We start from the raw sequence: 26,811 nt of genomic DNA on the forward strand, positions 1-26,811 counted from the left end.
TTTCGTAAAATCGTCCGAAAGCTGTGATTTTTTCAGTGAAACTCATAAATCCCCAGAAAACTTTGGACTGTAGTAAATAACCCCCTGAATCTTAAGCTAATTGATTAATGCATTATTTATAATATAATAATATTAGCATATTTAGTGATTTTGGTCTGCATTCAGCATATACCATATAAACTGTAACCAGGATAAGTAGTCACAAGTTCAGTATCGTCAATACATTTAATCAGAATATTGGTCTGTGTGATTGCTCAAAATGGCAGAATGTAAGTTTGAAACCTTATTGAGTTGAACAGATTGCAACTGGACTTTCTGGAAATTTGTTTTGTCAATTAGAGCATTTTCTATATTACAGATGTACAGTGCATAGGCTGCAGAATGTTTGGGACCTTTTTTTTTTTTTTTTTTTTGGATAAGTGATCTTTCTGTAATTTGGATCTCCATACCTTGTCTGCTAGTCATTTAAAAGCTAAGTAAACTGTTAAAATAACAATGTAAAATTGATGAGGGTTCTATTCCAAGAACTGTTGCAATGTATATTCATAATTTATTTATTTTTTTAATTCCAAGATATTAAGGGATACATATAAATTAATTTTGTTACAACAGTAGCTTGTCAGTTTGTGACCATTCTGACCACCAAGTAGTCAAGGAAAAGAAAAAGGGCTGGTCTGATGGTTTTCTGGTTAGGAAAACAAAATATAAACCTTTCTCAAATCTTTCCAGAAGAAAATCAGACCAGTGCTCTTTCTTTCTCCTGACATCTTCCTTGGCTGCTTGGTGGTCAATTCTATTGTTCTATTGTAACAAAATGCATTCATATTAATAGGACATGTATCCTTTATCTATCTTGGAATAAAAAAAACCATAATGAATGTAAATTACAAAAGTGCTTAGAATAGCACTCATCAATTTAACATTCACTTATTTTAAAGGTTTACTTATCCTTTAAACATTAAAATTTTCGAACAATATGGATTACTGAAGCTTAGCTACGATGAAGTACAAGGTACTGTTTTATTACTATAGAGAAAAGGGAACACTTTTGTTAATATTAAAATGATTTGCTTAAAATAGACTCTATGGGATATGGCCTTCCCATAATTTGGAGCTTTCTGGATAATGAGTTGCTTGATAAAAAGCCATACCTGCATATGATTGTGTGCTAATTAGTACTAAGTAGTCTAGTTAATCTCTTTTATAATATTAACGTATTTGCTGCACATTTTGAGAACAATGACTAAAGGATCAGTGGGTAATAGAATGACTGTGTAGAAGTTTATGTGAATTTATGAGTCTTTCCATTTCCCATAACAATGAAATATCTGTGTTAACCAAGACATGAAATCTAAGTTCAGAAATGTATGCCCAGGCTATTTTGATGTCATAATACATATGACTTGTCCTTGAGATAACATTATATTAACTTCATATTCAGGCTTTATGACCACCATTACAATATAATATTTGAAATATCATTGCTGATATTAACACCATTTTTCCATTTTTTTGTAGACCCCAGCGACTCCAGGTGATGCCTTTATGACATGTTCATCTCAGCTACACCCAGCCCCTGTTCATATGTTTGGAACTCTCCCTTACAATTCCGTTGCTCTACCATCAGGTGAAAAACAGCCCATGTTTCTTTGGAGATACACACACAAAAAAGATTTAAGTTTAAATGAAATGATATATGATGATGTTATTTCATTCTGTCCACATATTGGTGAACCACCCATGTATTACACAGACGTGTACAAAAGAATGAGGGCATTTACAGATTTACAAATACAGCAATGTGGATAATTCACCAGATGAACAAAATTAGTCAAGGATAAGAGTTTTAAAGAGGGTTTATCGAATTGTCTACCCACCTTCAGTAATTGCATAAAGGAGGACACTGGGCAAAGAATTAAGAACATGAAGCTGAGGCCACATTCATAAATCTATATTTATGTTGTGAAGTTTTTGCCATCTGCTTCATGTTTTGAATTTAGCTTTTCTTGAAACATCTCCCTTGTTTTCTTATTCCCATGGATATTAAGGCATTTGAAGAGAACTTTAATAATGATTAGTGATTCTTTAGTATTTTGGAATGCTCCTCTACATAGCATACACTGTCATATCACCCCTGGTTTTAGATTTTAATCTAAACAAGTCCAGAACAGTTCCACTAGTAGGGGCCAGTAAAGTGTTTATTTGGGTTCAGGAAAAAGCATCAGCATTCCTATTAAAACCTCTTACGATAATCTGGTGTTGGGCTAAATGTATAGGTTTCTGTGTTTGTTTTGAATAGATCATTAAATACAGTTCTTGGTAGGCGCAGACTCTGTGCCTACCAATGTACATAAAAATGTGCGTACATAAAAAATACATTTAGTTCCACCAAACCATGTTATCGATATTAAACCAATGCACATTTATACTCCAATAAGTGAGTGTGCCTTCCCTAAATAGAGCTACAGAAGGCATGTGGCCTGATATGCAACAGACCAAACTTACACATACATAAGCCTTTCATTTTTCAAATGTTCCCAAAGATGTTCCAGGAGATTGACATCTGGTAACTGTGCACACAATGCCATTGGAGTCACCATTGCTTACTTTTGCATGACAAGACAGCCGAGGGGGTAGTAGTGAAATGTGTGTTTGGGGAGACTACCAATAAAAGGTTTTTCCACTTTATAATTAAATCATCTATTTAGAGGAAGCCTGCCTAAATACTAATCATTCCCTTCCTATTTAAATTCATCAACGGTAGTTTACGAAAGATGGTGGTAGAACTGTACTTTGTGTTTTGTTAATTTGTAGAGGCAATAACCTTCTCCAAAAAATGAGGTGCTTCCCCACACCCCATAAGTCCATCATTATGTTTGTATTATGTTTACTTTAGGTCTCTTGGTTTCTATAACAAATTGCCCTGACCTGTGTCAATAAGCCATTTTGATATTTAAAAAAAAGTTTTAAAAAATTCACATTTTTAAAGGATCAAAATAATTCAGCAACTTTCCAATATTATAATTTTTGCCCAAACGTTTTCCACCTCCTCTACTGGAGGACCTAAAGCTCATCAGAGAACCTAAATACAAAATCCCACTGACCACTAGCAAGTCTGAAATTATTTGCATTTGTTAAGAAAAAATACTGGTATCATTTTGAGATGTGAATTGTGCAAACAGTATTATTAAACATAGTCAAAGGAATGTGATATATTTTTCAAAATAAACTAAATTAAAAGAATAATAGATTGCTGAAGATGGGAAATCTTGCCATGAGCTATTGCCACTCTGAATGTTGCTGTAATATCAGGGTTCTCTCAGCAGGTTGCATCAATAGAAGCAGCAGAAATATGCCAAAAAAACACACATAAACTTAATTTTTAATATTGAGTAGTGGAAGTGACACAACTCCAAAACCACAAAGAACCACAACTTTCATCCTATTTGCTAACCATGTAATTGCATTATCTTGGCTGCATTAGATACAATTGTGACTTGTACAACTCCCTGTGCAGCCACAATTATGGTGGAATTATGATAAAAAGTGTTACATTATGGTTTAAAAAGAAACTTGGGACTTTGCAACAAAAATTGCACATCGTAAATAAGCCTTCTACTCCTGTCCATTAAATTTACTACTATAATGAATATTAGAAAAACTGGGTAATATGCAAATTGTGATTGCTTAGCCACCAGTTACATTAGTTACATTAGGACCTTGAACATCGCTGCCTTCTCGTGTATTCCTAATTCTTAATAATGGTGTTATGTTGCAAAGGAACAGGCACACCAGGGCTTCTAACACAGGGGCCACCAACCCCCTCTGAGCCCCCCTGCCCCAGCAGCAACCTATTTCTGGGGCTCCTGCTCCAGCTGCAACCTTTTCTCTGGGCCATACTGCCCCAGCCACAACCTTCTCTCCGGGCCCCCATGCTTTGAACTCTGGGGGAGTGCTAGCCATGTAGGCAGCAGAATGGTGCGGCTTTGAACAACGGCTATAAGACGCAAAGTACTTCCATAATGTCAGGCCAGTTTTCCTATGTATAGAAAAAAGCTCTGGGGCTGGAGAAAAGCATAGCAACTTGCATTTATTATAAGTATCCTTGATTTTTTTAAATTATCTGCTAAATGGGAACCTGTTAGTAAAAACCTATTCTCCCACCACAGTTGCGCTGAGAAAACCCACACACTGGCTGGGGTAAACCTCATACTTCAAAAATATCCCCTCCACACACATGAGTACTATGGAGGTCTATACTGGGTTCCTACTCCCGGTTCTGGCAGCCTTGCTGGGGCTTGATGTGGCCATGTGCGTGACCTTGAATAGCATGCTCATATTGCCCATATGTAGAGAACATTATGTAGTCAAAACAGGGCATGATCAGGGTGAGACAATCACTTATTAAAGCTGCATCAAAGCAAAGATCTGATTGGCCTCAATTTATCGTCTATGTTTATAAATGAGTACTATTTTGTCTTGTTTTTGCCTCCTTTAAAGTGAAGTAGACATGACACATAAAGCAGCAGCAAATCAGTGCTCTCTAGAGATAGCAAGCATAAGCAAATTACCACAGAAAGAGGAAAATCTATGAATAACCTTTGGGTAGAAGATTTAGTATTGATCGTGCTCCATCAGAGAATCAAGTAAATGAAATCATTTGATTTGCTTAAATGCAGTGCCATGCCATGTAACCAATCTCATTACTAATGTTTCACGTAAACGGGGTATGGACACAAATGTGCTAAAGGAAATGGGAAAAACATTCTTTTTTTTTTTGTTTGCAGATACTGTAGCTATATCTAATTATATGTTCAGAGTAAACATTGCAGTTCAGGCTGTTTAAGCTGCAACCAGAAAGACATTTTTCACTGTGAGACAAGAGCCATTCCAACAGGATCTTCCAGCAATACTATCTATGGGCAAATACACGTACAATCAATGAGCATGATAAATATGAGATTCAATTGAGCTCACAATTCTTTATCTATTATTCCAAATTGCTAATAAAATGTATTAATTTAAAAAATCTATATCTGCAATACAAACTCTTTTTTTTTTGTTATCCTAGTTCTGTTCCCAGAATTCTTTATGCTGGAAAAAGAAGAAAACTGTTTAGTTCATCCAATCAGTAATTAGCTACTCTTGTATTATTATTATTATTATTATTATTATTATTATTATTATTATAGCAAATAACACAGAAGAGACAGTTCATTATTTAGAGATTTTATTTGCTCTTGGAGTAAGAATGGGGCAAAATCATCCCTTTCACACTGGCTATACATATTTTGATATACGATAAAGAAGGCTTCATGCTGATATTAGTAGTAATAACAAGAAAAATTACAGAGAATTCAACAGAAAACATTTTTAAAATCTAAAACCATATTTATTGGTATTGAGGTTATTTTCACAGGTGCATTGCCAATCTGAAAAGCAGGTTTATTTTATAGGGGTACTAAACTGAAACTGAAGTGATTTTCAGGACAGTTTTTTAAACTGAACACAGGAAATGTTGTCTTATACAGTTTGAAGGGCTCTGTAATGTTGTCAATAACCTCAGAGGGAGGTAACCTATCAGGCAGTTAGAGCTTTTATAATCACAAGACACAGGTTCAGCTGGAAAAACTGAAGCAGAATTGCGTGTGAACATCTTGCACCTTCTTGTTCTTTTCTATACTTGCACCACTATGCTGATTGCACAAGCTTTGCACAATATGCACTCTTGTAAAAGGGAGCCCTGTACAAAGTCCAGTAGACCTGATGATTCAAGGGTTTGCCTGCCATAACTCTAGGTCCTTCTTAGATATATGTCATAAGATTTCAAATTTACAATAATCATCTAAAAATCACAGAATATATACAGATACTAACACAGACAATAGGGGTAATATTCTACGATTGGGGGAAGGGACCCAAGATGGCCCTGGGAGAAGGGGCTCTTTCAGTCAACACATTTTCACCAACTGTGGTCTGCACCTCACTCTGGATAAATTAAGTGCCTACCACAGTCTCAGGGAGCTCAGGTCAGCCCTGTCCTTACTGTTTACCATTTGCCCATTGTGGCCTGCAGCCTCTGCTACTCTCTAATGTGTGTCTGAATGCTGTGCAAATAAAGGTTCAGGAGAGGGGACAACTACATACTTCCCCACCTGCCTCTCTTGAGCACAGTGCTGCTGAATGGTAGAAGTGTTTAACAATTCTACATCCAAGAAAGGCAGTATGGCCCTTATGAGAGTCAAAAAAGAGTTACTACAGGGAGACAGGTGAAGCTTCCTAACAAAGTTTATACAACATGCTTTATTAGTGCAATACTTTATAATGATTTATAAAAAAAAAATGGATTACTGACCCCTGTTTGCAGGGGTTGGTATTGGAAAATATCCTCCATGTTCTCTTGAGAATAAAGTGGGAATTAGGAAATGTGCTTTTCTGGGAGCAGGCTATTGATTTGTTCTACAAAAAGCAAAGCACAAATATATTGCGTTCTGTTAGTATATGAAACAAGTAACGTGCCATTTGATCCATGGCAAGTGCATCCTGAGGTATTTTACATTCCCTGCATTGTAAACCATTCAGTTTCTTCCGTGCCCCTGCTCAAACTAAGCCAGTGCTCCTAGAGGATCCTGGGCACTGTTGCTGAAGACAACTGAACACTGAACAAGTGCACTTGCACAGATATGTCCACCTGTTGCCATATTATAAATTATAACTACAGTCCTTCACACACAGATATTTGTTGTGGAAATCTGGAAGTTATAACTCAACAGATGCTTGAGGGACACTTTACAGCAGTTCGGTGCCTAATGTTCTGTCCCTCAAACTGTTTAACCACAGACAATCCTGCTAAAACTGCTTAAGGATCCTCTAAGTTACACAAAGCTGATTTTGAAAATAGGTCAGAAGGGGACTTTTACCTTGACCCAGGAATGCAGCACATCTTCTCTGTGCAGGGCAGTAGTGGGTCACAGAGCACTCCAGTTGGTTGGCTTCTAACAAATTCCAACATTACATAAAGCACTGCTGTAAATATAGTGCAAAACTGTATGGAAATTAAATAAATCTATAGGGCATTCTGATTCAAAGACATGTTAATATGTGAACGAAATTTAGAGTCTCAAAAAGTGTAGCATATTATCACATCTCAGTATACTCAATGATGGCCAGTGCAATTTAAATGGGTAAACCAGTGCTCCATTCATTTCCATCAGAGTGGTTCCTGTACCTGTTTCAGCAAATACTGAAAAGGAACTGTGTCTAGAACATTAGCATTTTCCTTCTAGTCACTGTTCCCAACACTACTATATTTCATTTTTCAGTTTAATAGCAAATCCTAAATGGAATTATGTACAGTAAATATATAACTAAATGCTTATTGCTTCATGTTGGGGAGCAGCGGGGTAAGGATAACCAGCCATTTGTTTTCTGTGGTTGAAAGTGAAAGCATGCCTTCTGTGAGTAGATCCACACTGACACCTTGTGGTTTGCTTTTGTGAAAAACTGTACTGAGATGGCACAATATATGAAACAAATATTTTAAGTGAGAACTCTGCTCTATATCTTTGTGTCAAACTGCAACAAAAATATGTTGTCACAGAACCAATTAATTTAAACCTTTGGCAGAAAATATGGCAATCTGTAAATCATGGTCTCAACTAGAATTTAAAAAGGGGGTTCAACCAAAAAATAACATTCTGCCTAATGGAGTAATGTGTAACTCTTCCAATATGCATTGTAAATATGCATTTGTAAATGTAACTATTACTAGGGATGCATTGAATCCACTATTTTGGGATTTCTGAATCTTCTATGAATTCCAAAGATAATCTGAATATGCAAATTATGGTAAATAAGTGGTAAATAGAATTGCAGGAACATGTTATGTAATTTTAAAGATTTGGATTCAGTGGAGCCAAGCATTTGGATTTGTCCAAATCTGAATCATGCTGAAAAAGGTGGAATGCTGATTTAAAGGAGAAGGAAAGGTTAAAACTAAGTAAGCTTTATCAGAAAGGTCCATCTAAATATACCAGTAAACCCCCAATGTAGTGCTGCTCTGAGTCTCCTGTCAAAAGAAATACAGCATTTCTTTCCTTCTATTGTGTACACATGGGCTTCTGTATCAGACTTCCTGCCTTCAGCTTAAACCTCATTGCCCTGGGCGTGAGCATGCTCAGTTTGCTTCTCTCCCCCCCTCCCTTCTCTACTGTAATCTGAGCCCAGAGCAGGGAGAGACTCAGGCAGGAAGTGATGTCACACCATGTTAATACTGCAGCTCCTATTCTAAACAAACAGAGAGTTTCTAGAGCTTTTTACTCAGGTATGGTAAAACATTCTACAGAATAAATTTAGCATTCTAGCTTGCATTATTGAGGCTAATCTATTGGCAATAAAATGCCTCCATAGCTTTCCTTCTCCTTTAAATTCTGGATTTGGTACATCCCTTAGTACAATTGAGATCAGTATTTGTCTGTGCCTATGTTCTGACTTTTAAAATAATGTAGCAGAATGCAGCTGATCAACAGACTTGTCCATTAGAAGACTGACATATACTACATTCTTTTGATTAATAAAAATATTTATTTATTTAAAACAGTATTAATTACTATGTTTTGGAAACTAACTTAGTTTTATATTCCATTTCATTATACATTTTATTTTGGGGTTTATATCCCTTTTAAGGTCCTTGTTCTATTTTAAGGTCCTTGTATCTTCTATCTGCTAAAAAAATGTGGTAAAACGTTTAATTGAAAATCAAACATTTAAACAGAGTTCAACAAAAGGCATGGATTTTCCCATCTAAATACAGGTATGGTATCTATTATCTGAAATTCTTTGGATCTGAGGTTTCCTGATAAAGGCGTATTTCTGTAATTTAGATCACCATACCTTAAAAGATTGTTCAAACATTACATATACCCAATAGGGTTATTTTGCCATGCATATGGATGCAAGCAGCTTAGTTACCATAATTTTTATACATTTGTTACAGTATGTTAATTTATAGAAAATGTATGTTTTCAAATAGCGATATGCTGTTACCGCATAACTAGGTAACAGACCACCAAAGTCCAGTTAGTTTGTAAATGTGCTTCTGTGTATCTTTAGCCAATTTTTTTTGTTTTTACAAATCTAGGTAAAGATGCTTGATAAATAATAAACACACAACCATTAAAATGAAAACTGTTTTAGAAAGAAATCAGTAGGAAGTGAGAAAGTTCCGTGCTGCCTAAATGCATTTCACATGAATTTTTAACATGTTGTTCTATTGTTTTTTCAGGTTATGTTGCAATGGGAGCTGTTCAGCCATCATTCTGGGGGCAACAACCATTAGTTCAACCACAAATGGTCTTGAGTGGACAGCCTCAAGTTGCTCAGGTTATGCAGGGAAACCAGACAATAGCTTGGGCCCAACCTGGCCTATACCCAACTCAGCAACAGCCATGGCCAACATTACCTGGTCAGTTTCCACCCACTGCCTTCATGCCAACACAAACTGTTTTGCCTTTTCAAGCAGCCATGTATCAAGGTACCAATGCTCCTATAGCTGCTGTGCAACCAACTAGTGACTCCATGAGATCAAGTCCATTGCGACCTGAACAAAAACTAGAGATGTTTAAAGATTTTCATATGGTAAATCCTCCTCCAGTGCCATCAAGAAACCCAGACCAGCCTTCCCTCTCATGTACCTCAGAGGCCTTCTCAAGTTATTTTGACAAAGTTGGGTTCGCTCAGGATACAGATGATTGCGATGACTTTGACATCTCACAATTAAATTTGACTCCTATGACATCCACATCACCATCTACCAATTCACGTGAGTAGTGGGGAGTTCGATTTTATTAATTGTTAGGCTGATAAAAAGGCTGTTAGTATAATTAACTTATTGTTTTTATAATTTATCTCATTACAAGAATGTGGGAAACATAAACATGCTCCCAAACACTAGATGACACAGTCTGTTCAAAGGAAGTAGTGCTGATAAATCTTAGAAAGGCAGAAGCAGACCTTCAGGTACCGCAGTTCAATCATTATTTATCAGACAGAACAGTAGTCTAGATGGTTTACTCTGGAAGAACTTAACTACTGTAGCTTTATTTACTTCAAATGGAAAACCAGTTAGGTTACTAAACCCCACTGGCACATGTATGGGTTTATTGGCTACCTGTATATGAATAGGATGAGACCAGATGTGCAGCAAAATTGACTGACTATCTTAAAAAGTTGGTATGCAGGGTCGGACTGGGGGGTCCGGGGCCCACCGGGACTGGTGTCCAGGGCCCCCCTCTGGCCCCCGCTACCTACTTGTTTGGCGAATCCCTGCTCGGCGCATCGCGCATGCGCAAACGGCGCGCATGCGCAAACGGAAACGGCGCTCGGCGCGCATGCGCAAACGGCGCTACTATGCGCCGAATTTTTTTTTATTATTTTTAAAAAACAGTTTGGGAGAGGGGGACTGGCCCGGTGGGGCCCACTAGGGTCGGGGCCCACCGGGTATTTTCCCGGTATCCCGCCGGGCCAGTCCGACACTGTTGGTATGTGTTTGGTTAGCTTTATTATAGGTGGACAATTATATGGATTCATTTGAATAGACTTTGGTTTAATAGCTTAGGATAAACAAACAAAGCCTGGTGTGGTTTTCATGAACCCAATAGGAAAATAAAGAATTAACAAAAAGCGGGGAAAAAAGTTAATTTCCATGGTAAAAAAACACAGCAACTTAGTTCTCATTTAAATAATGTCTAGGGCCTAGAGAATTATTAATAAGGAAGTAGAATCCCAGCCCTTGGATCATTATATTGTTTCTAAACTTTCTAGAGCTGCATCAGTTCTCTGCACTCTGTGCCATACTCTAGTGCAAGTGACAGAGCACAGCATTATTCAGTGCAGGGGCTCCCATGACTTGTCTACCATCACACCCCAAATTTCTTGTGGCATTCCAGAGGTTGCCAGGTTGCCTGCCTTATCCCATTCCTTCACACATAATACAATTGGGGGAAATTTGGGGCAATGAACCTGTTGTCTTAGGCCTATTAGAGGCTAGTATTATAGGTAATGATTCATTAACTGTGGCTCTTCTGGGTGATTCATATCTAAGACTCTACTCATGATTGTTTATTTCTGTAATCAGGATGTTTTTAGTATTGTGTTGTATTAGTTTTAATTCTAATGCCTACCATTTAGAATCCCATGGAACCCTGTTACTCTCATTTATCATATGTCTAGAAAGGTTGAATTTGATGGGTGTGTGTCTTTTTTCAAACTAACTTACTATGTTATAGTAATTGGCAAGCACTCTGTATGGCACTCATTGAATAAAAGGATCAACTTTATTTCAGCAGTTTAAAAACATCATGATGCGTTTCGTATCCAGAGCATATCCCTCACAAAGCAAGTGACATTTGCAGTGCTCTCTCCCATGGGCTATGAACTGAACAACAATGGCAATTGATTTTACCTAGTTTCAACTCCATAGTTTTCCTGCAAGAAAACTGCATTCATTAATAAGAGTGTGCCATTGCCTTAATTCTGTGCCTAGAACATTTGCTTTCCGTATGTTTGGATTTACATAATTGATCAGGTGTTACCATACTGATAACTGAGAAAAAATACTGAAGTAACAGCAAAATATGTGTATGAAAACTAATGGCACATTTTGGAATAAAAATTATTTTTTGTGGAAATCGGATTATTATTTATCAAGAGGCTACATTTGCATTTATTGAATAATTGAGTTGATAAACTGAAAACTGAAATATTGTTGTCATTTCCAAGTGACCCTTTATGAGAACAGGAGTAGCCCTAGGACAGCTGCTGCAGATTCCTTAGGCCAAAGCCAATTTTAGGAGCTTGGCTTTAGAATAAAATGTTACTGAGATTTACCTTCACTGAGTTTTTCTATTGAACTAAAATAGAACTATGGGGTTAGCCATATGGTTTGGTTAGCCATGTGTTATGGTTTATACACCCCCTATATACATGGTGATTATAGCTCTGTCTCCATTACTCCTGTACAATGTTTGATAACTCACTATCAGATTTTATGCTGATTATGCTGATGGCCTTGTACCATTGTTTCTTCTAGGAATCGATGGACAGCACCAGTACAAATGTTTGTTAGACCATAAATTACTCCAAACTTTTAGAGGGAAGTGCCTGAAAAGTTCCAGTGGTTGTGCAAGTGATTTTTGTAGCCCACTGATGCCCTGTTTCACAAGGCCATTTCTACTGGAGACTCACTTGTCACCATTACAGATCAGATGTTTATTATCCACTATCATTGATTAAGATTGCTATTCTCTCACTTCAGAAATAATAGTTGGGGTATTTGCATTTGTCTTTATCACAGGATGAATTTTAAAATAAAAAAAAATATTAGTGCCTTTAGGTTTAGGGGCTAATCACTGGATACTGGATTTACTCTAGAAGCAATACAGATTCACTTATGTCAATTAGTCACTATAGGAGTCATTTATAACAGACAGAAGTGTAAGAGAACTAAGGGGAGGAGAGCTAGTATCCTACAGAACTGGCCACTTGTATGCTATGTTGCATTTTATTTCCTTAGGTTTCCACTTTGTCATAGAGATATTAACCCCTATGTGTGTTACACATATACTTGGTATTTCCCCTTGGGTTTTTGACTTTTGAACTGTAATATTACCAGCAACACAACTTTAATTATAAAAAGCTACATGACAAGTCACTCTGTAATGTTAAATATGAATTGAGAAAAGTGAAAGTTTAAATATTTCCCCTGCATAAACTACAGCTTCATGATGAATGTATTTGTTTCCATATGATAAATGTTTTTCAACAGGTTTAGACAGCGAGCAGGCAGCAGAGGAAAATTGTTAGTTTCAAACCAGTGACTCCAAAAAGAATTTGATGGAGTCTGTTTAACTCCTGGCAGGGAAATCTGTAATATAAAATGAAATATGGATTTCATAGCAGCTCCTATTCTTTTATCTATCTTTAACAAATGATTATTTTATCTTTACCTAAATGTGTCCTCCAAAACCCAGTTCCTTCTCAATGTCATTTTAATATGTGCAGTAAAAAGGGTGACTCCATTTTAACTTGATGCGAGCTATAAGAATAGGTATGCGGCAGCTAATTGTTGCCAATGTCATCTCTCTACCTAGCGCCAACGCCAGCCCCGAGGCAGAGCTCTCCTTCAAAATCCTCAGCATCTCACACAAGTGATCCCATTCCTGATGACATCTTTGAAGAAGGCTTTGAAAGTCCAAGTAAAAGTGGAGAACAAGATGCAGTAAGTCCCTCTAAGATAAAAGCCGATTCCCCAGACAATACAAAGAAACTGACATACATTATTCTCAATAATATATTGTAGAAGCTGAAAGACGTAGAAAAAAAACCATAAAATGTTAGTCGGCTCTGCTATTTTAAGCAGGAGTGTTGTTTGTTACTGTGAATTCTTTATCCAAAGCAGAATATGTAAGTAGCTGGTAGCTGCTTTGTGCTTGAGCTTGTACAGAATGTGCAAGGACTGAAATATACATGGGTGTATGTGTTCAAAACAAAATATACTTAGCATTAAAAGAGCATTTTCGAGCTTTTGCTAAAAAAAAACTGTCTTCTCTTGCAAACTAAATGCTTTAATCCTGCTCTTTTCTAAACTGTCTACTCTTTCATTGTTTAGCAATATGAGTGTTAATGTTCTTGTGTTTTAGCCTGATGCATCTCAGGCCTCAACCTGCACTGACCTAGGTGAACCCAGTGGTGATGCTATAAGCCCACAGGTCGGTAGCTAGATAGCACAGCTGGCGGTAGGTACCTGTTTCTTTCCTCTTATTCTTGTTGTATCCCTTCATTTACACTCCTTTTCATTTCCAATTATCTTTTTCATATTCTCTTTGCGCATGATTTGGAAAACCTTGATTTATGTTACCCTTGGTTTGTGCTGTGTCCTGCGTGGTTTGTCTATAATATATTTTTTTCTATATTGCTATATGGTTCTTGCTTCAATTGAACGAGAGAGCATGGTTCTTCTTACCTTAGGTTCTGTCAGAATAGGAGCGTGTCAATCTAAAAGTAGGTGAACTGTGAAAGGCTAGTGTCAATAAAACAGTGATCTATTTATAAATGGTATAAATAATAATCAACCTAAATTATAATCTATGGAAACAATGGTTATTTTAACTTAACCACAATATGTTGTGTTTGAGCATGATCTGTTAATTTAGTCTACTTACTGTCAATTGAACATTGCATAGGTCAACTTGATTGATCAGATTTTTTAAATCTTTCACCCATGGATGACTTATGAAACACAGTGTAATTATGACACTGAATGGCATTTATAATTCCAATATGGATATCACAGTGACTCTACTTGTGAGCTTTTCTGCCAATGATGTAGCTTAGCACAGCACAATGTCTAAGCCCTGATAGTTAAGCCTATTGTGTGAAAGTGAGGATAAAAATCAATTTTGGGAATACCCCTGGGGCTATTTATATGAGAAAATAATTGAACGTTTAACACTGATTCTTTCCCTTTATCCAGTTAGCCAATTAAAGGGCAACTAAAGTCTAAAATAGAATAATGTTAGAAATGCTGTATTTTGTATTCTAAATATAAACAAATGATTTATGCTTTCAAAATGTATTTAATGATTTATGCTTTCATCTTGTACTGTAACTTTGTTAAACATCTTTGTAAGACCAAGACTACACACATGCTCAGTGTGGTCTGGGCTTCAGTTGGGAGGTTAAGCTTAGGGATCGTCATAAATGATCAAAACAGCACAATTCAAATAATTTCTGCCATAGAAGCCAATACAGCAAGACTGATTAATAATCATAATATACAGACTGCACTGGGTCTATGGATACAAATCTCTACAGGGAAATAAACAGAGCTGCTCAGGTTCTGGGAAGTAAGTTGGGGGGGCCTCCTCCCTGCCATTTGAAAGTATGATTGTTTCCCTGCAGAGCAGTTAGGTACCATCTGAAGTTTCCTATCTGCAGCTGTGAGAGAAAGTAAAATGAAGGGGGAATTTCACTGCATACAGTCAGGTTTATTATAAAACGGTAGACATTTTTTATTGAAGTATATTGGAGATAGATTTTGTTTTCATTAAAGAAAGTAAAAATGGAATTTTATTTTTTTGCCTTTACATCCCCTTTAAGAGGTGCTATACTTCATTCTTATGAGGTTTTGTTTCCATGATTGTGACAAATTTTGACAATTTCTTCATTTTTCCCCCAAAATAGAATTAATATACTGTTTACACTGTATTACAAAATAAGCCCAAAACGACCCATTTCACTGACCATTAGGGATGTCGCGGACTGTTCTGCGGCGAACTTGTTCGCGCGAACATCGGCTGTTCGCGTCCGCCGCAAGTTCGCGAACGTCGCGCGACGTTCGCCAATAGGCGTTCGCGTCAAAATCGTTCGACCATTCGACCATTCGGTCGCTAAAATCGAACGATTTTCGATCGATTCGAACGAAAATCGTTCGATCGAACGATTAAAATCCTTCGATCGTTCGAATCGAACGATTTTCGGATGTTCGAAGTTCGCGAACTGTTCGCGAACTGTTCGCATTTTTTGCCGGTGTTCGCGAACGGCGTTCGCGAACACATTATCGGCGGTTCGCTACATCCCTACTGACCATTCTATTCACAGTAAAAGTACTCCCCTGTGATTTTTAACAGTAACATTTTAAGTAGATACTTTGCCAAGAGTCTTGAAGAAAAAGCTAGTATTTTGAAAATCAACTACCTTGTAGCTATTCCAGTGAAACAACTAGAGCAATGTTAAAGTGAAATTGGTTCCATTTCAAACATGTGTTCTTTTGTTGGCACATACTGCTTACCTTAGATGCTGTTGCTGTAGCCTAGAATTGCCTTCTGGCAAAACTAAAGAAATGATGCTACAGTGACAAGGTGACGCAGTTATAACATATATTTTATATCTGTAAATACCATTTAAAAGAATCTCCTAGAAACCTCTGTGGGGTGGCTTTTAAGCATATCTGTTATATTTTTTTTTTGGGAAGCCTCTTCAGAAAGACTTAAATCTAATGTGGCACCAATTCTCCTTGTTTAGAAACTGTGTTATGTTACATTTAAGAGAAGTTTTATTTTATAGCTTTAGCCTTCCATTAAATAATTCTTAATTCTTAAATCTTAATTCGTAAAAACAGCCAATCCCAATTGTTAGTAGAAACTTAGGCCAGAAAGTACAGATAATGAATGAAACTATATCAGTAAAAAGGAGATTGGGGAGTATTTTATACTGTTGTTTCAGAAAGTTAATATTGATAGAAATGTTTTAATTAGGTTCTTAGTAAAATAAGACTAGAGGGGTTGTGGGGATGTGTGCTTATTTAGTAAAATAAGCACACATCCTATTAGTCTGAGCAAATAGTTTGAACATAATTGTAATAACTGTAAAATAATTATAAAAAAAGGGTCCAATATTTCAAGGATATATTGTAAAGAATGTAACTACAGTATACGTAGTTCTAATAAGGTTTGGTTTCACTAGAGGAACCATAGGTCCAAGCCCAAGACATAAAAAAACAACCTCAGACCAAAATATTGTTGGTGTTACAAATTCAAACAGGTATTGTTCTTCTAGCATTGGCCAAACTGAGACTTGTCATTCAGTCCAACTGTAGCGTGATTCTAGAGAACATGCTTCCATTGCTCTATTATTCAATGATTTTGACCAACAGTGTAATGTTTGGTTTGTGTGTGGCTGTTATTGGATTCAACAGAATGGAAATGAGTTCTCTGGGATCATGATTTTTCACCATTTGATCATTTGATAGATGAGGCTGAAATTGGCAGATGGCAGTAAATCTGGCCAGGTGAAGTAACCGATAGCAAACAATCAGCAGGTAGCAATATCTCGTTGAGTGCTATGGGTTACAGCACCTGGCACTCTTTTATCACATATGGTGGATAATGTGTGACTTGGCAACCAAAATTACACCTACTCAAAGCAAAATATATCATACCATGAATCTATAACTTTACCATAATATAAATGAGACTAGTGGGTCTATTGTTGATTTTGGAACTTTTTTTCTTTCTTTTTATTAAAATTTAAGACAGTCTTCTAAATCTTGTTGATTTAGGGTGTGATTAGGCTACACACAGTTATTTTTATTAACCATAAAGCATCACTTTGCTGGATTTTGAGTGCATTTGTGTTTTTTTAAATCACAGATAAATTTAATGTATGTTGTCCAAAGTCTAAATTGGCATTGCTAAACCTTTGTTATTTTCCTTTTGATTTAGAGAAGATCAGAAGAGCCACTCTATGCCCAGATCTTGAAGAAATAGCATTATACAGTTTATAGTGCTTGAAGTGACTGAACAACCAGCGAGCCATTCGCACTCACAGGATCCTTCACCAAAACAATGGGTTTTATCGGTTTACTGAAAGAATGATTTTGGTGGCAAAGGCAGTGCAAAGGATAGTCTCTCTCTCTCTCTCAACACCAATGTCCCAAAAAGGCACTGGCATGGAAGATGACTTTGGATTTGTTCATAAATCCCTGATTTTATCCATGTTGACCTACTTAACCTTAATGGGAACAATACAAGATGACTATTTTTTTGACTACTTTACTTTATCACTTTTCTTTCAAAAGTTTTTATAGTCTTATATATTCTAAGTAATGCAGAAACCCCAATATAGCAGCAGTACCACAGAGGAATATGGAGGCTGAACATTGCACTGTTGATCTTCATGGAAGTTTTTTAAGCAGCACCTAAAGAAGAGTCTCATTGAAAGGAGTATTATTTTATTTCATATGACAACCATCTTTATTTGGAGTGGGGAGGAAGGCTCAAAATACACATTTTTTTATATAACCTATTCATTAGAAGAAGAGCTTTTATGGTCTATGTGGAAAGATGCCAAATGTTCTAGACCCTGAGTGATTCCTAGATTCACAAATAGACTTTCGTATTATAGAATTGAGGATGCTTGCTCATCTGGTACCTTGCTGCTGAAAAGCTATGCAGACTCATTATGTGTGCCATTTTTGAAGATCGAATATTTGCCTAAAAAAAACTCTGGAACAAATCCAAAAGGTGGACAAAAATGAAATAGACTTTCTCTGTGGACTTAAGAGGCATGACTTTTTGCTATAAGAGAATCTGTGATTAGATTACCCAATTCTGTCTCTTTTGTACATTAGGGGAAAATTGGATTTTTATTTTATAATTGTAACATTAAACTCTTCAAATGGAAAAGGCTTTAAGTAATTAACATACAATGACAGATTTTGTAAATATGAGTATTAATGACAAATGGTTTCATATTGCCATTACACTGTAGCAAGATAGCGAATGTCAGTGATTGGAAGGTGCGTCATTTTCAGGTTTCATATCACATGGTTTTTTTCAAGTGCAGCGTAATTAGCTTGTCAGAAACTAATAAACTGAATGAAGATCCTTGTATGATGATTTTGAAATTTTTTACCACCATGTAAAACACAAAACATGGCAGTTACTTTGATCAGATGCACTGATGTCACCAAAATATAATACCACACAGAGCAAACATGATTTTTTTCAGTGGATCACTTCTCCAGATGACTTGTGACTGGTCATCTGTAAAACAGTGGTAAAACAGTGGACCCAACACTAATACCCAACATGTTTTGGCATCTTTATGACAGGGTAAATGAAACTTTCCGGACAACACAAAGTTGGAGTGAGATAAGTCAAGTTATGTAAATGGTACGAGAAATTTTGGGACAATATTTTCTAAAGAAACACATAGCTGGCAGCATCTATTCTGTCATTGACTAGATGTTGAGTGGCACTGTGATATGTGTTAGTGAAGTTTATCACAATAAGCCTTTTCACTATTGCATATTGTCATGCTTACACCTATGTGTATCTGCATCAGATGTGGCCAAATGCAATGAGATTGTTGCAGACATGTCTTAGGACTAATGGATTTTACTACAATTAAAAAAAAAAGACGACAAAAATGATAATGACTTGCTGACCTAGAAATCATATATGTGTGAAGAAAGGCAACCTTCTTAGATCCTGGTGGTTAGCCACCACACAAGCTGATGAGAAACATTAGCTGATGGGAAGAAGACTGGAAAATATAACTAAAAGACAATATGCTCATGTGATAATTATATAATTCACAAAAGTGGAATGAACTAAAATTGGAGCAAAAGTAGTATCAAATTTCTACTTACAAATCTGGAGTAAAACACTGATTTGAAATTGCTTGGAACCTACGTATTCCATTTGACAGTATAGCATTTTACGGAATAGAATCAAATGCAATTGATGAGTACTATGCACATGATGGGATCATTTTTGAATCTGAATTAGTATTAGGATTTGTGAATATAATTGTGGAGAAAAAACTCAAATACTTCAAATTTGTGAGTTTATACGCTCAAAAAACTTGTATTTGTACCTGTATATATATATATATAAAGAAGTGGCCCCAGGATCATTCTGGTAGGATAGTTTACTGTACTATCTGGCCATTATTGTTAAATAATTACTGGTGTGTTAAAGTCATAGCACGTACCCAAAACAAAATAGGGACAAAGTTTGTCTTGGGTCAGCAGATGAATGCCACACCAGCAGTGTCGGACTGGCTCACTGGGATACCAGGAAAACTCCTGGTGGGCCCAGGTGTCAGTGGGCCCTCTTACTTCTAACCATTTAGCCTATTCCATGGTCATTGCCTATTTATTTATGGGAAAAATGCTTAATAATGGAAGAATAGAGGAAGTAGATATAAAAGACTAGGAGAATAAAGAGGTTGAGTGAGGAGAGGAGGAATAAGAGTTTGGAAAGTGGGCCCACAGTCTACGGTTTTCTGGTGGGCCATTGGCATCCCAGTCCGACACTGCACACCAGGACCCTTTTTTAGAAATAGTTATAAAGTTTGGAGTTACTGCCATGATATGGGCTAGACTAAAATCCTTTCTTTTTTCGAAATTCACAGACCAGATTAACAGGTTGTATTAGTGATGACATGAAGCTACATTGCAGAATTACTGACTTTTGCTTGGACACATGACAAATCCATGATTATGTCAGAACCAAGTAAACCATAAAGAAAGACTTATTATTAGTTGCTTGGTCCTTTCTACTTCTCTGATATTTACTCTGTCACATTGCACTAGCCAAGATATTTGCAGTGATAAGGAAAATAATATGGGAAAGAAGTTTCCCTTGTTCATACTGCTTCATTGACTGAAATATGCCATGTGAAAAGGACTTCAGCCTGTTGCTTGTTTTTTGGCCGTCTTTCATCACAATATTATTAAAATACTTCCCCATAGATAGCTAATCATTAACAATGCAGTCAAAGGGCAAAGAAAGGATACACAAATACCATTCTGTTTGCTGACCCTGTGAAATTCATTTGTATGTGGTTTTCAATTCATTTCATTGTATGCTCTAAGAACTACCCAGTATAGGAAGGCTACTGTTTTCAGTTTTACAGAACTACCAATATCAGCTGATGAATAGTGATGGGCGAATTTGCGCAAAAAATTAGCGGAACGTCATCCGTTTTTTGAAAATTTTTCTTTACACTGGCGAATTTTCACCAGTGGATTTTCGTAAATTTATTCGCCGGAAGCGAATCGTGCAAATTCGCCGCAAATTTGCGTCTGCCGAATAAATTCGCCCATCACTACTGATAAACTTTTTTTTACTTTTTGCATGCAACAGAATTGTATACAAGGCTACTCTAATGCCTTAAATTCATACATACCTGGATAAATATGCAATATTTTAAGCAGCAATGTCTGGAATTCAAACTCATTTGCTGTGTGTAATGTTGCAGCCACCAAAAAGGAACATAAGTAAAAACAACCATACCCTGGACAATGATTGTTGGGCATCCAGATGATTGGTCTGGGTTGACTGACCAATTATTGTCCCTTTGTGGGTGTACATAGAATTAATTTACTTGTAATTAATTTACCAAGTAAATTAGTAGGCCCAATGAAATGCACAGAATTTGCATGTCCAAACTGATTTCTAAAAGGGCCAAATATATTTAAGTACAAGAGTAGCAGCAGTACAACAAAATTACCCATTCCGTGTGATCTGTATGTATATATCTTCTGTAACTGGGAAGAGTTGCTGTGAGCCTGCATAATGCTACAGACAAGTTAGTATTCTGTAACTGACCACCATCCTCAGCAATGTTTTTATATTGGACTCTTTTTCTATATTTTGCCTTGCATTGTTATAGGTAAGTACAGGCAGTATTTATCCAATATATGCTGTTTTGGTTTCAGTTTTATGAAGTTATTCAATGTAGGCAGTAAGGTGGATAATTATAAACAAATCATACTATTGCATGGGTCATTGACTAGACTAGGGTGCTATGCTTTTTTGCTTTAAATGTTTTTTCGTTTAAAATAATGATTGAGATTGAGAAATTCCAAGAATGTAAGAGCAAGCTTCAATATCCAGTAGAATTTGTGAGAGCTCCTATATAATTTTGGCCAATACATTGTGTAGGTTTGTGCTTATATGTTGTATGGGTTAGCAGGTTTGCATTATACATCATTTTACTGCACTTATTCACAGCTGTGAAAAGGAAGCAAATACCCAGCTATCTTCAGAGCCAGCACTAATATTTGAATTCAGTAAAGTTTCTCCCAGAGTTGGCAGGCCCTTTTGATTCCATCCCCAGGCAAAGCTTTGTGTATTGATGTCAGAAGGGCTCTATAACAATTTACCTCCCACATTTCTATTTCCATATTTAGTTCAGTTTTGCAAGATTAACACAACCCTCCAAATTTGGTGGGGGAATCCTGCAATCGATTAGACATGTAAGAGGAGCCGTGTGTTTCAAGAACCCCTTGCAGGAATACAACGACATATGAAGTTTTGCGCTGTACAGAAACAGGTAGGAGCAGTTTCCGATTGGTTTTCTTTCTTTTCTCTCTCTTTCTCCCTCTCTGTTTGCCATAAATCATATAAACAGACGTTTTAAGAGATTGATTAAACCACAATGTAATCTGAATATAAATATATTAATAATAGACCAAACTAACTTGGATATTTGAAACATGCAGGGGAAGATTTATTTTAAGTGTGAAATTAAAAAAAACTCACCACAGATAATCTTACTCTCTTTTTATTCATTCCTGTGGAATAGGCTTTATTAAATGGTGAGCACGAACTTCCACCCATTGATAAACAGGCTTCTAAAAATCCCATAGGAATAAATAGAAAGTGGGTGAGTTTTTCTTTGGTGAACTCAAATTGTGCACTTTGAGGCACAAAGGGGCGAATTATATTTCTTTTGGCAAAACATTCTTCCAAAATGACAATTCGCAATGACATTGCTTATTTACTAAAAGGCGAATACATTACCCTTTTCGCCAAATCTACTGGCCTGGTTCGACCTGGCAAATTGTTACGATGAAGCTACATCCTCAACATTACTGTATCAGTGACATCATATCCTGTATTCAAAAAAGTCATAAAAAAGAGAATTGATGATTTTTTTTTTTCATAATGTAATGTGGGATTATGTTTAAAAGTTGTAACTGTTAAATATATATTATTTACACTTTTTTAACCATTTGAAGGTCATCCCACATTTGTTTTAGGGTGGGCTTATGTCTAGGACAATAGAGGATCTCTTGTCTTTATTTTGCTTCCTTGGACATTTTTAATAATAAGCGGCCGCTTCCAGCAATTTCACCAACACTAATAAAGACACACACACATATATATATATATATCTTCCAGATGAGTATCCGCACTCCGAAATCAATCTTAATGAAGGCAGGGGTGCACGGTAAATCTTGTATACACCAATGTTTTATAGACCAGCACTCCCTTTGATGTAAAACAAATAATCTTTTATTGCATCATTATCCAATAATGATGCAATAAAAGATTATTTGTTTAACACCAAAGGGAGTGCTGGTCTATAAAACATTGGTATATATATATATATATATATATATATATATATATATATATATATATATATATATATATATATATATATATATATATATATATATATAAGAATTGCAGCAAGCGACGGCACTCCTAGGAATTTCACCAAAACAGCAGTGATATGAATCAAAGGTGAGGTTTAATAAATCCTACGTTTCGGTTCCTAACCGGAACCTTCGTCAGGGACGAAACGTAGGATTTATTAAACCTCACCTTTGATTCATATCACTGCTGTTTTGGTGAAATTCCTAGGAGTGCCGTCGCTTGCTGCAATTCTTATTACATATTCCTTGACTGGCACCCAGGGCGAATATGGACACATGGTTGTGCGCTCCTTATGCCTTTCTATATATATATATATATATATATATATATATATATATATATATATATATATATGTAGCCATATTTAAATTGACGTATATTAACAATCTGCTCAGAAACTGTTGCGCTGATGAATTTTTCACAATAAAAGATTATTTGTTTTACATCAAAGGGAGTGCTTGTCTATAAAACATTGGTATATATATATATATATATATATATATATATATATATATATATATATATATATATATATATATATATATATATATATATATATATATATATATATATGTAGCCATATTTAAATTGACGTATATTAACAATCTGCTCAGAAACTGTTGCGCTGATGAATTTTTCACTAGCGTCAGATGCATTTGCTCAAAGTATGGCAAAGCTCTTCAAAGCAAAAATTCTGACCTAAATAAATGTGCCATTTTGAGAGAGCTCGCCCACAGCATATAGTATATATTGGGGCTAATATGCTAACATAAGGCTAAATTGCTCCAGTGCATTTGTAACTGCCAGTCAGATCATTGCTTTTTATAATGATTTCATTTTTTATTTGTTTTAATTATACCAAGTTCAGCAAAGGGTGAAAAAATCGTGAAAATCTGTTTTTTTTCCCGCAAAGCAAATTTTCGGGAAAATGTAATAATAAACGTAAAAAACCAGAGCGGATTTGATCAGAGTTTATAGCAGAAAATATTGAGATAAATTCAGACTTTGATAAATAACCCCCTAAATGTTAAATCTGTTTGTGGGGAAGGTAACTGAGTTAGACAAAAATGTAGCAGTCTCAAAGCAGGGATTTCTATTACTACTATAAGTGTGGTAACGATAGTGAGGGGTCCTTTGTAAGTCTGTGTTAAACCAAGGTATAAACATATGATGTGATTTCCAAGAATTATCTTTGTAGGCAGTCAATTTCCAAAACTGGAGTAATCATACCATTATGTACACCTGCTGTGCAGCTTATTGATCCACTTATGTTCCCCTGTGGTTTCTTTTGAAAATCTACCTTACTGATTCATCATAACAACATGTTTAAGAAACTGGGTCCATTTTGTGTAGTACAATAAATAAATCAAAAGTCAAGCTTTCAAGATTTTTTTCATTGTGGAATACATACAGAAGTTATAGGAAAACATACATTTAAAAAACATAAATGCAAAACCTATCTATCTATCAAATCCATAATTGCTCAATAAAGCTTATAAATTTCTATTATTCTTTAGGCAACACATTTCAATGTTTTTAAAGAAGCTGTTTATTAACAGTAAGTCAAATAATCTGCAGCTCTCTCTCTGTGTGCCTAAGGAAGGTGTATTGTGCAGAGACTGTTGTGTAATGAGGATGATGACTGCGGAGATTTATTCGATGAGAAAAACTGTAAATCAGTTCCAAGCTCTTGTTCTACTGATGACATGGAACAGTACTGGGGCATAGAGAACCTTGCGAGTGGGTAAGTCTCAAAAGAAGGAAAGAGCAAGATTTTGCCAAACTTGCCTACCATTGTACCAGTCTGACAGCAAGCTCAGATGCAAATCTATTAAATTAGGAGGATCAGGTAATTGGAGTTTTAGTGTAGGACAGAGAGGGCATTAGCCCTTAACCAAATTTATAATTGGCAAATGTACATATGATATATTAGACTATGTAACACTTTATAGTCTTAGAAATGGCAAGGATGACCAGCCTGTGGGCTTTCAACGTTTTGACATGCTGGAAGTTGTAGTTCAAATCATGTTTAAACACTTCCCAAATTGAAGCACAACACTTTCTGTATTGAGCAGCGCTAACCATTCTGTTCGCGCCCCCCCCCCTGTTTGTTTTTGAATGGAAGCCAGGGGTTCTGTCCTTTAATTTATGGCGTTTAAAAATGTGCCATAAAGAAAACTGCACATTCCTTAACCCATATCGGAAAACACCTGTCCAAAAGATGTCCAAGTTGATCCAGGGACCAGTACGATTGCCATCTTGGAACCAGGAAGGATTTTTTCACCCTCTGAGGCAAATTGGAGAGGCTTCAAATGGTTTTTTTTTTTTTTGCCTTTGTCTGGATAAACTAACAATTAGGCAGGTTATATATATTTTTTTTCAAGATTGAACTTGATTGACATGTGTCTTTTTTTCAACCTTACTATGTTACTATATTACGATGTTACTATATAAGAGCTTAGAATGCAATCCATGCTGCCAATTGGAAGACATTTTTGGAGGCCCATCTTAATTATACATTATATATCATATTCATTATTTGTATTTTTATTCTAGTATACAGTGCAATTCAACTTTATTTTGGTGTTTATCAATAAGATCAGTATTTTCACTTGTATCTGTAAACTCCCTGTGCCTAAAAATGTTCTGTATTAGTACTTATGCAGCACAAACTATGCAATTATATTTATATAAATATGGCTCTGTCCTAAATAACCAGTGGGCTGCATTTGTTTACTCCATCCTTCCCATAGCTGTGCCTCCTGAAGAAGCTTGGTCAATTTGCATCTAAATGGTTGTGTATTATTAATGTGGAGAATATGTTGTCCGTGCTACTCAGGTTTGTAATGAGGCCTGAAATTAAATTTCTGTTGTAAGACCAAGTCAACCAGTGAGTTACTGCTTTAAAAAGAACGCAGGCATCTTAATTAATCTGTTTCTGTTGAGAAAAAAATGTACCGAAGAAAACTAGTCAAATACAGCAATATTCTCTCAACTTCCTGGCGCAGACAAGTACAAGTACAAATCAAAGTGGCCTTTACAACATACATTGTTTTGCATAAAAAATAGAATTACTAAATATATACTCCTCTAATTTTCTATTAAATGAATGAATTGGAATGTCAAGAACACTGGGAGGCCCATTTATCAAAGTCTGAATGTAACTCATTCGTTTTTGAAAAATACTCCGACCAAATTTGCACAGGGTATTTATGTATTTATCAATACATTTTCCTGAAAACCCCCAAAAAAGGTGTAAAAAAAAACTAATTGTACAAATTTTTCAGATTTTTCACCCGAAAACCACAAAATCTTTGGATTTTTGCATGAAACCCAGATCTAGATATCTTCAGTACTTCTATCATTGATTTATATGCAATCTCTGCAATTCTGAGATGCCGGATTTTCGGATTTGGACTTTTTCCATCCTCAGGGTATAATAAATCCTGAAAAAATTGTGGGTTTTTTTCCACTAAAAATTCAGACTTTATGGTAAAAAAAACAAGATAAACATCAGATAAACATCAGATAAGCTGGTTGAGGACTTTGTTGCCCTTGTCAGAGAAGGAGCCAGTGAACATATTACGTCTCTTGCTGACAAAGATCAGACCAACACAAGATCTAATGCAAGAGTGGGGAGATGCAGTTTATTACAATTCCGACATCATTAACATGAAGGTATGATTTATCTCATTACAAAAGGAAATTTATTTAGCACACCACAGCTTATACCCTGTAAAACAGGACGGTACTAAAATTGTTAAAACCATTTCTCGGAAGTTGCAGAGTTTCCTTT

The 26,811-nt window shown here is 36.0% G+C and overlaps 1 protein-coding gene across 14 annotated transcripts in view; it reads left to right on the forward strand.

Moving 5' to 3' along the window:
• The window catches only part of dab1.S (Dab, reelin signal transducer, homolog 1 S homeolog), a 433,928-nt gene extending 415,479 nt beyond the window's left edge, over nt 1-18,449 (forward strand). For 10 of the 14 annotated variants that reach the window (XM_041561404.1, XM_041561396.1, XM_041561394.1 and 7 more), the window contains 5 exons: nt 1,519-1,627; nt 9,284-9,820; nt 13,149-13,276; nt 13,698-13,793; nt 17,280-18,449. In XM_041561404.1, the coding sequence (XP_041417338.1) occupies nt 1,519-1,627; nt 9,284-9,820; nt 13,149-13,276; nt 13,698-13,778 (855 nt within the window). In that variant the 3' untranslated portion in view covers nt 13,779-13,793; nt 17,280-18,449. The remainder of the gene's footprint in view (nt 1-1,518; nt 1,628-9,283; nt 9,821-13,148; nt 13,277-13,697; nt 13,794-17,279) is intronic. The other 4 variants (XM_041561403.1, XM_041561408.1, XM_041561406.1 and 1 more) reach the window with 2 other exon arrangements.
• The last annotated feature ends 8,362 nt before the right edge of the window (nt 18,450-26,811 follow it).

Source organism: Xenopus laevis, chromosome 4S, assembly GCF_017654675.1.
Source record: "Xenopus laevis strain J_2021 chromosome 4S, Xenopus_laevis_v10.1, whole genome shotgun sequence".
NCBI lineage: Eukaryota > Metazoa > Chordata > Amphibia > Anura > Pipidae > Xenopus > Xenopus laevis.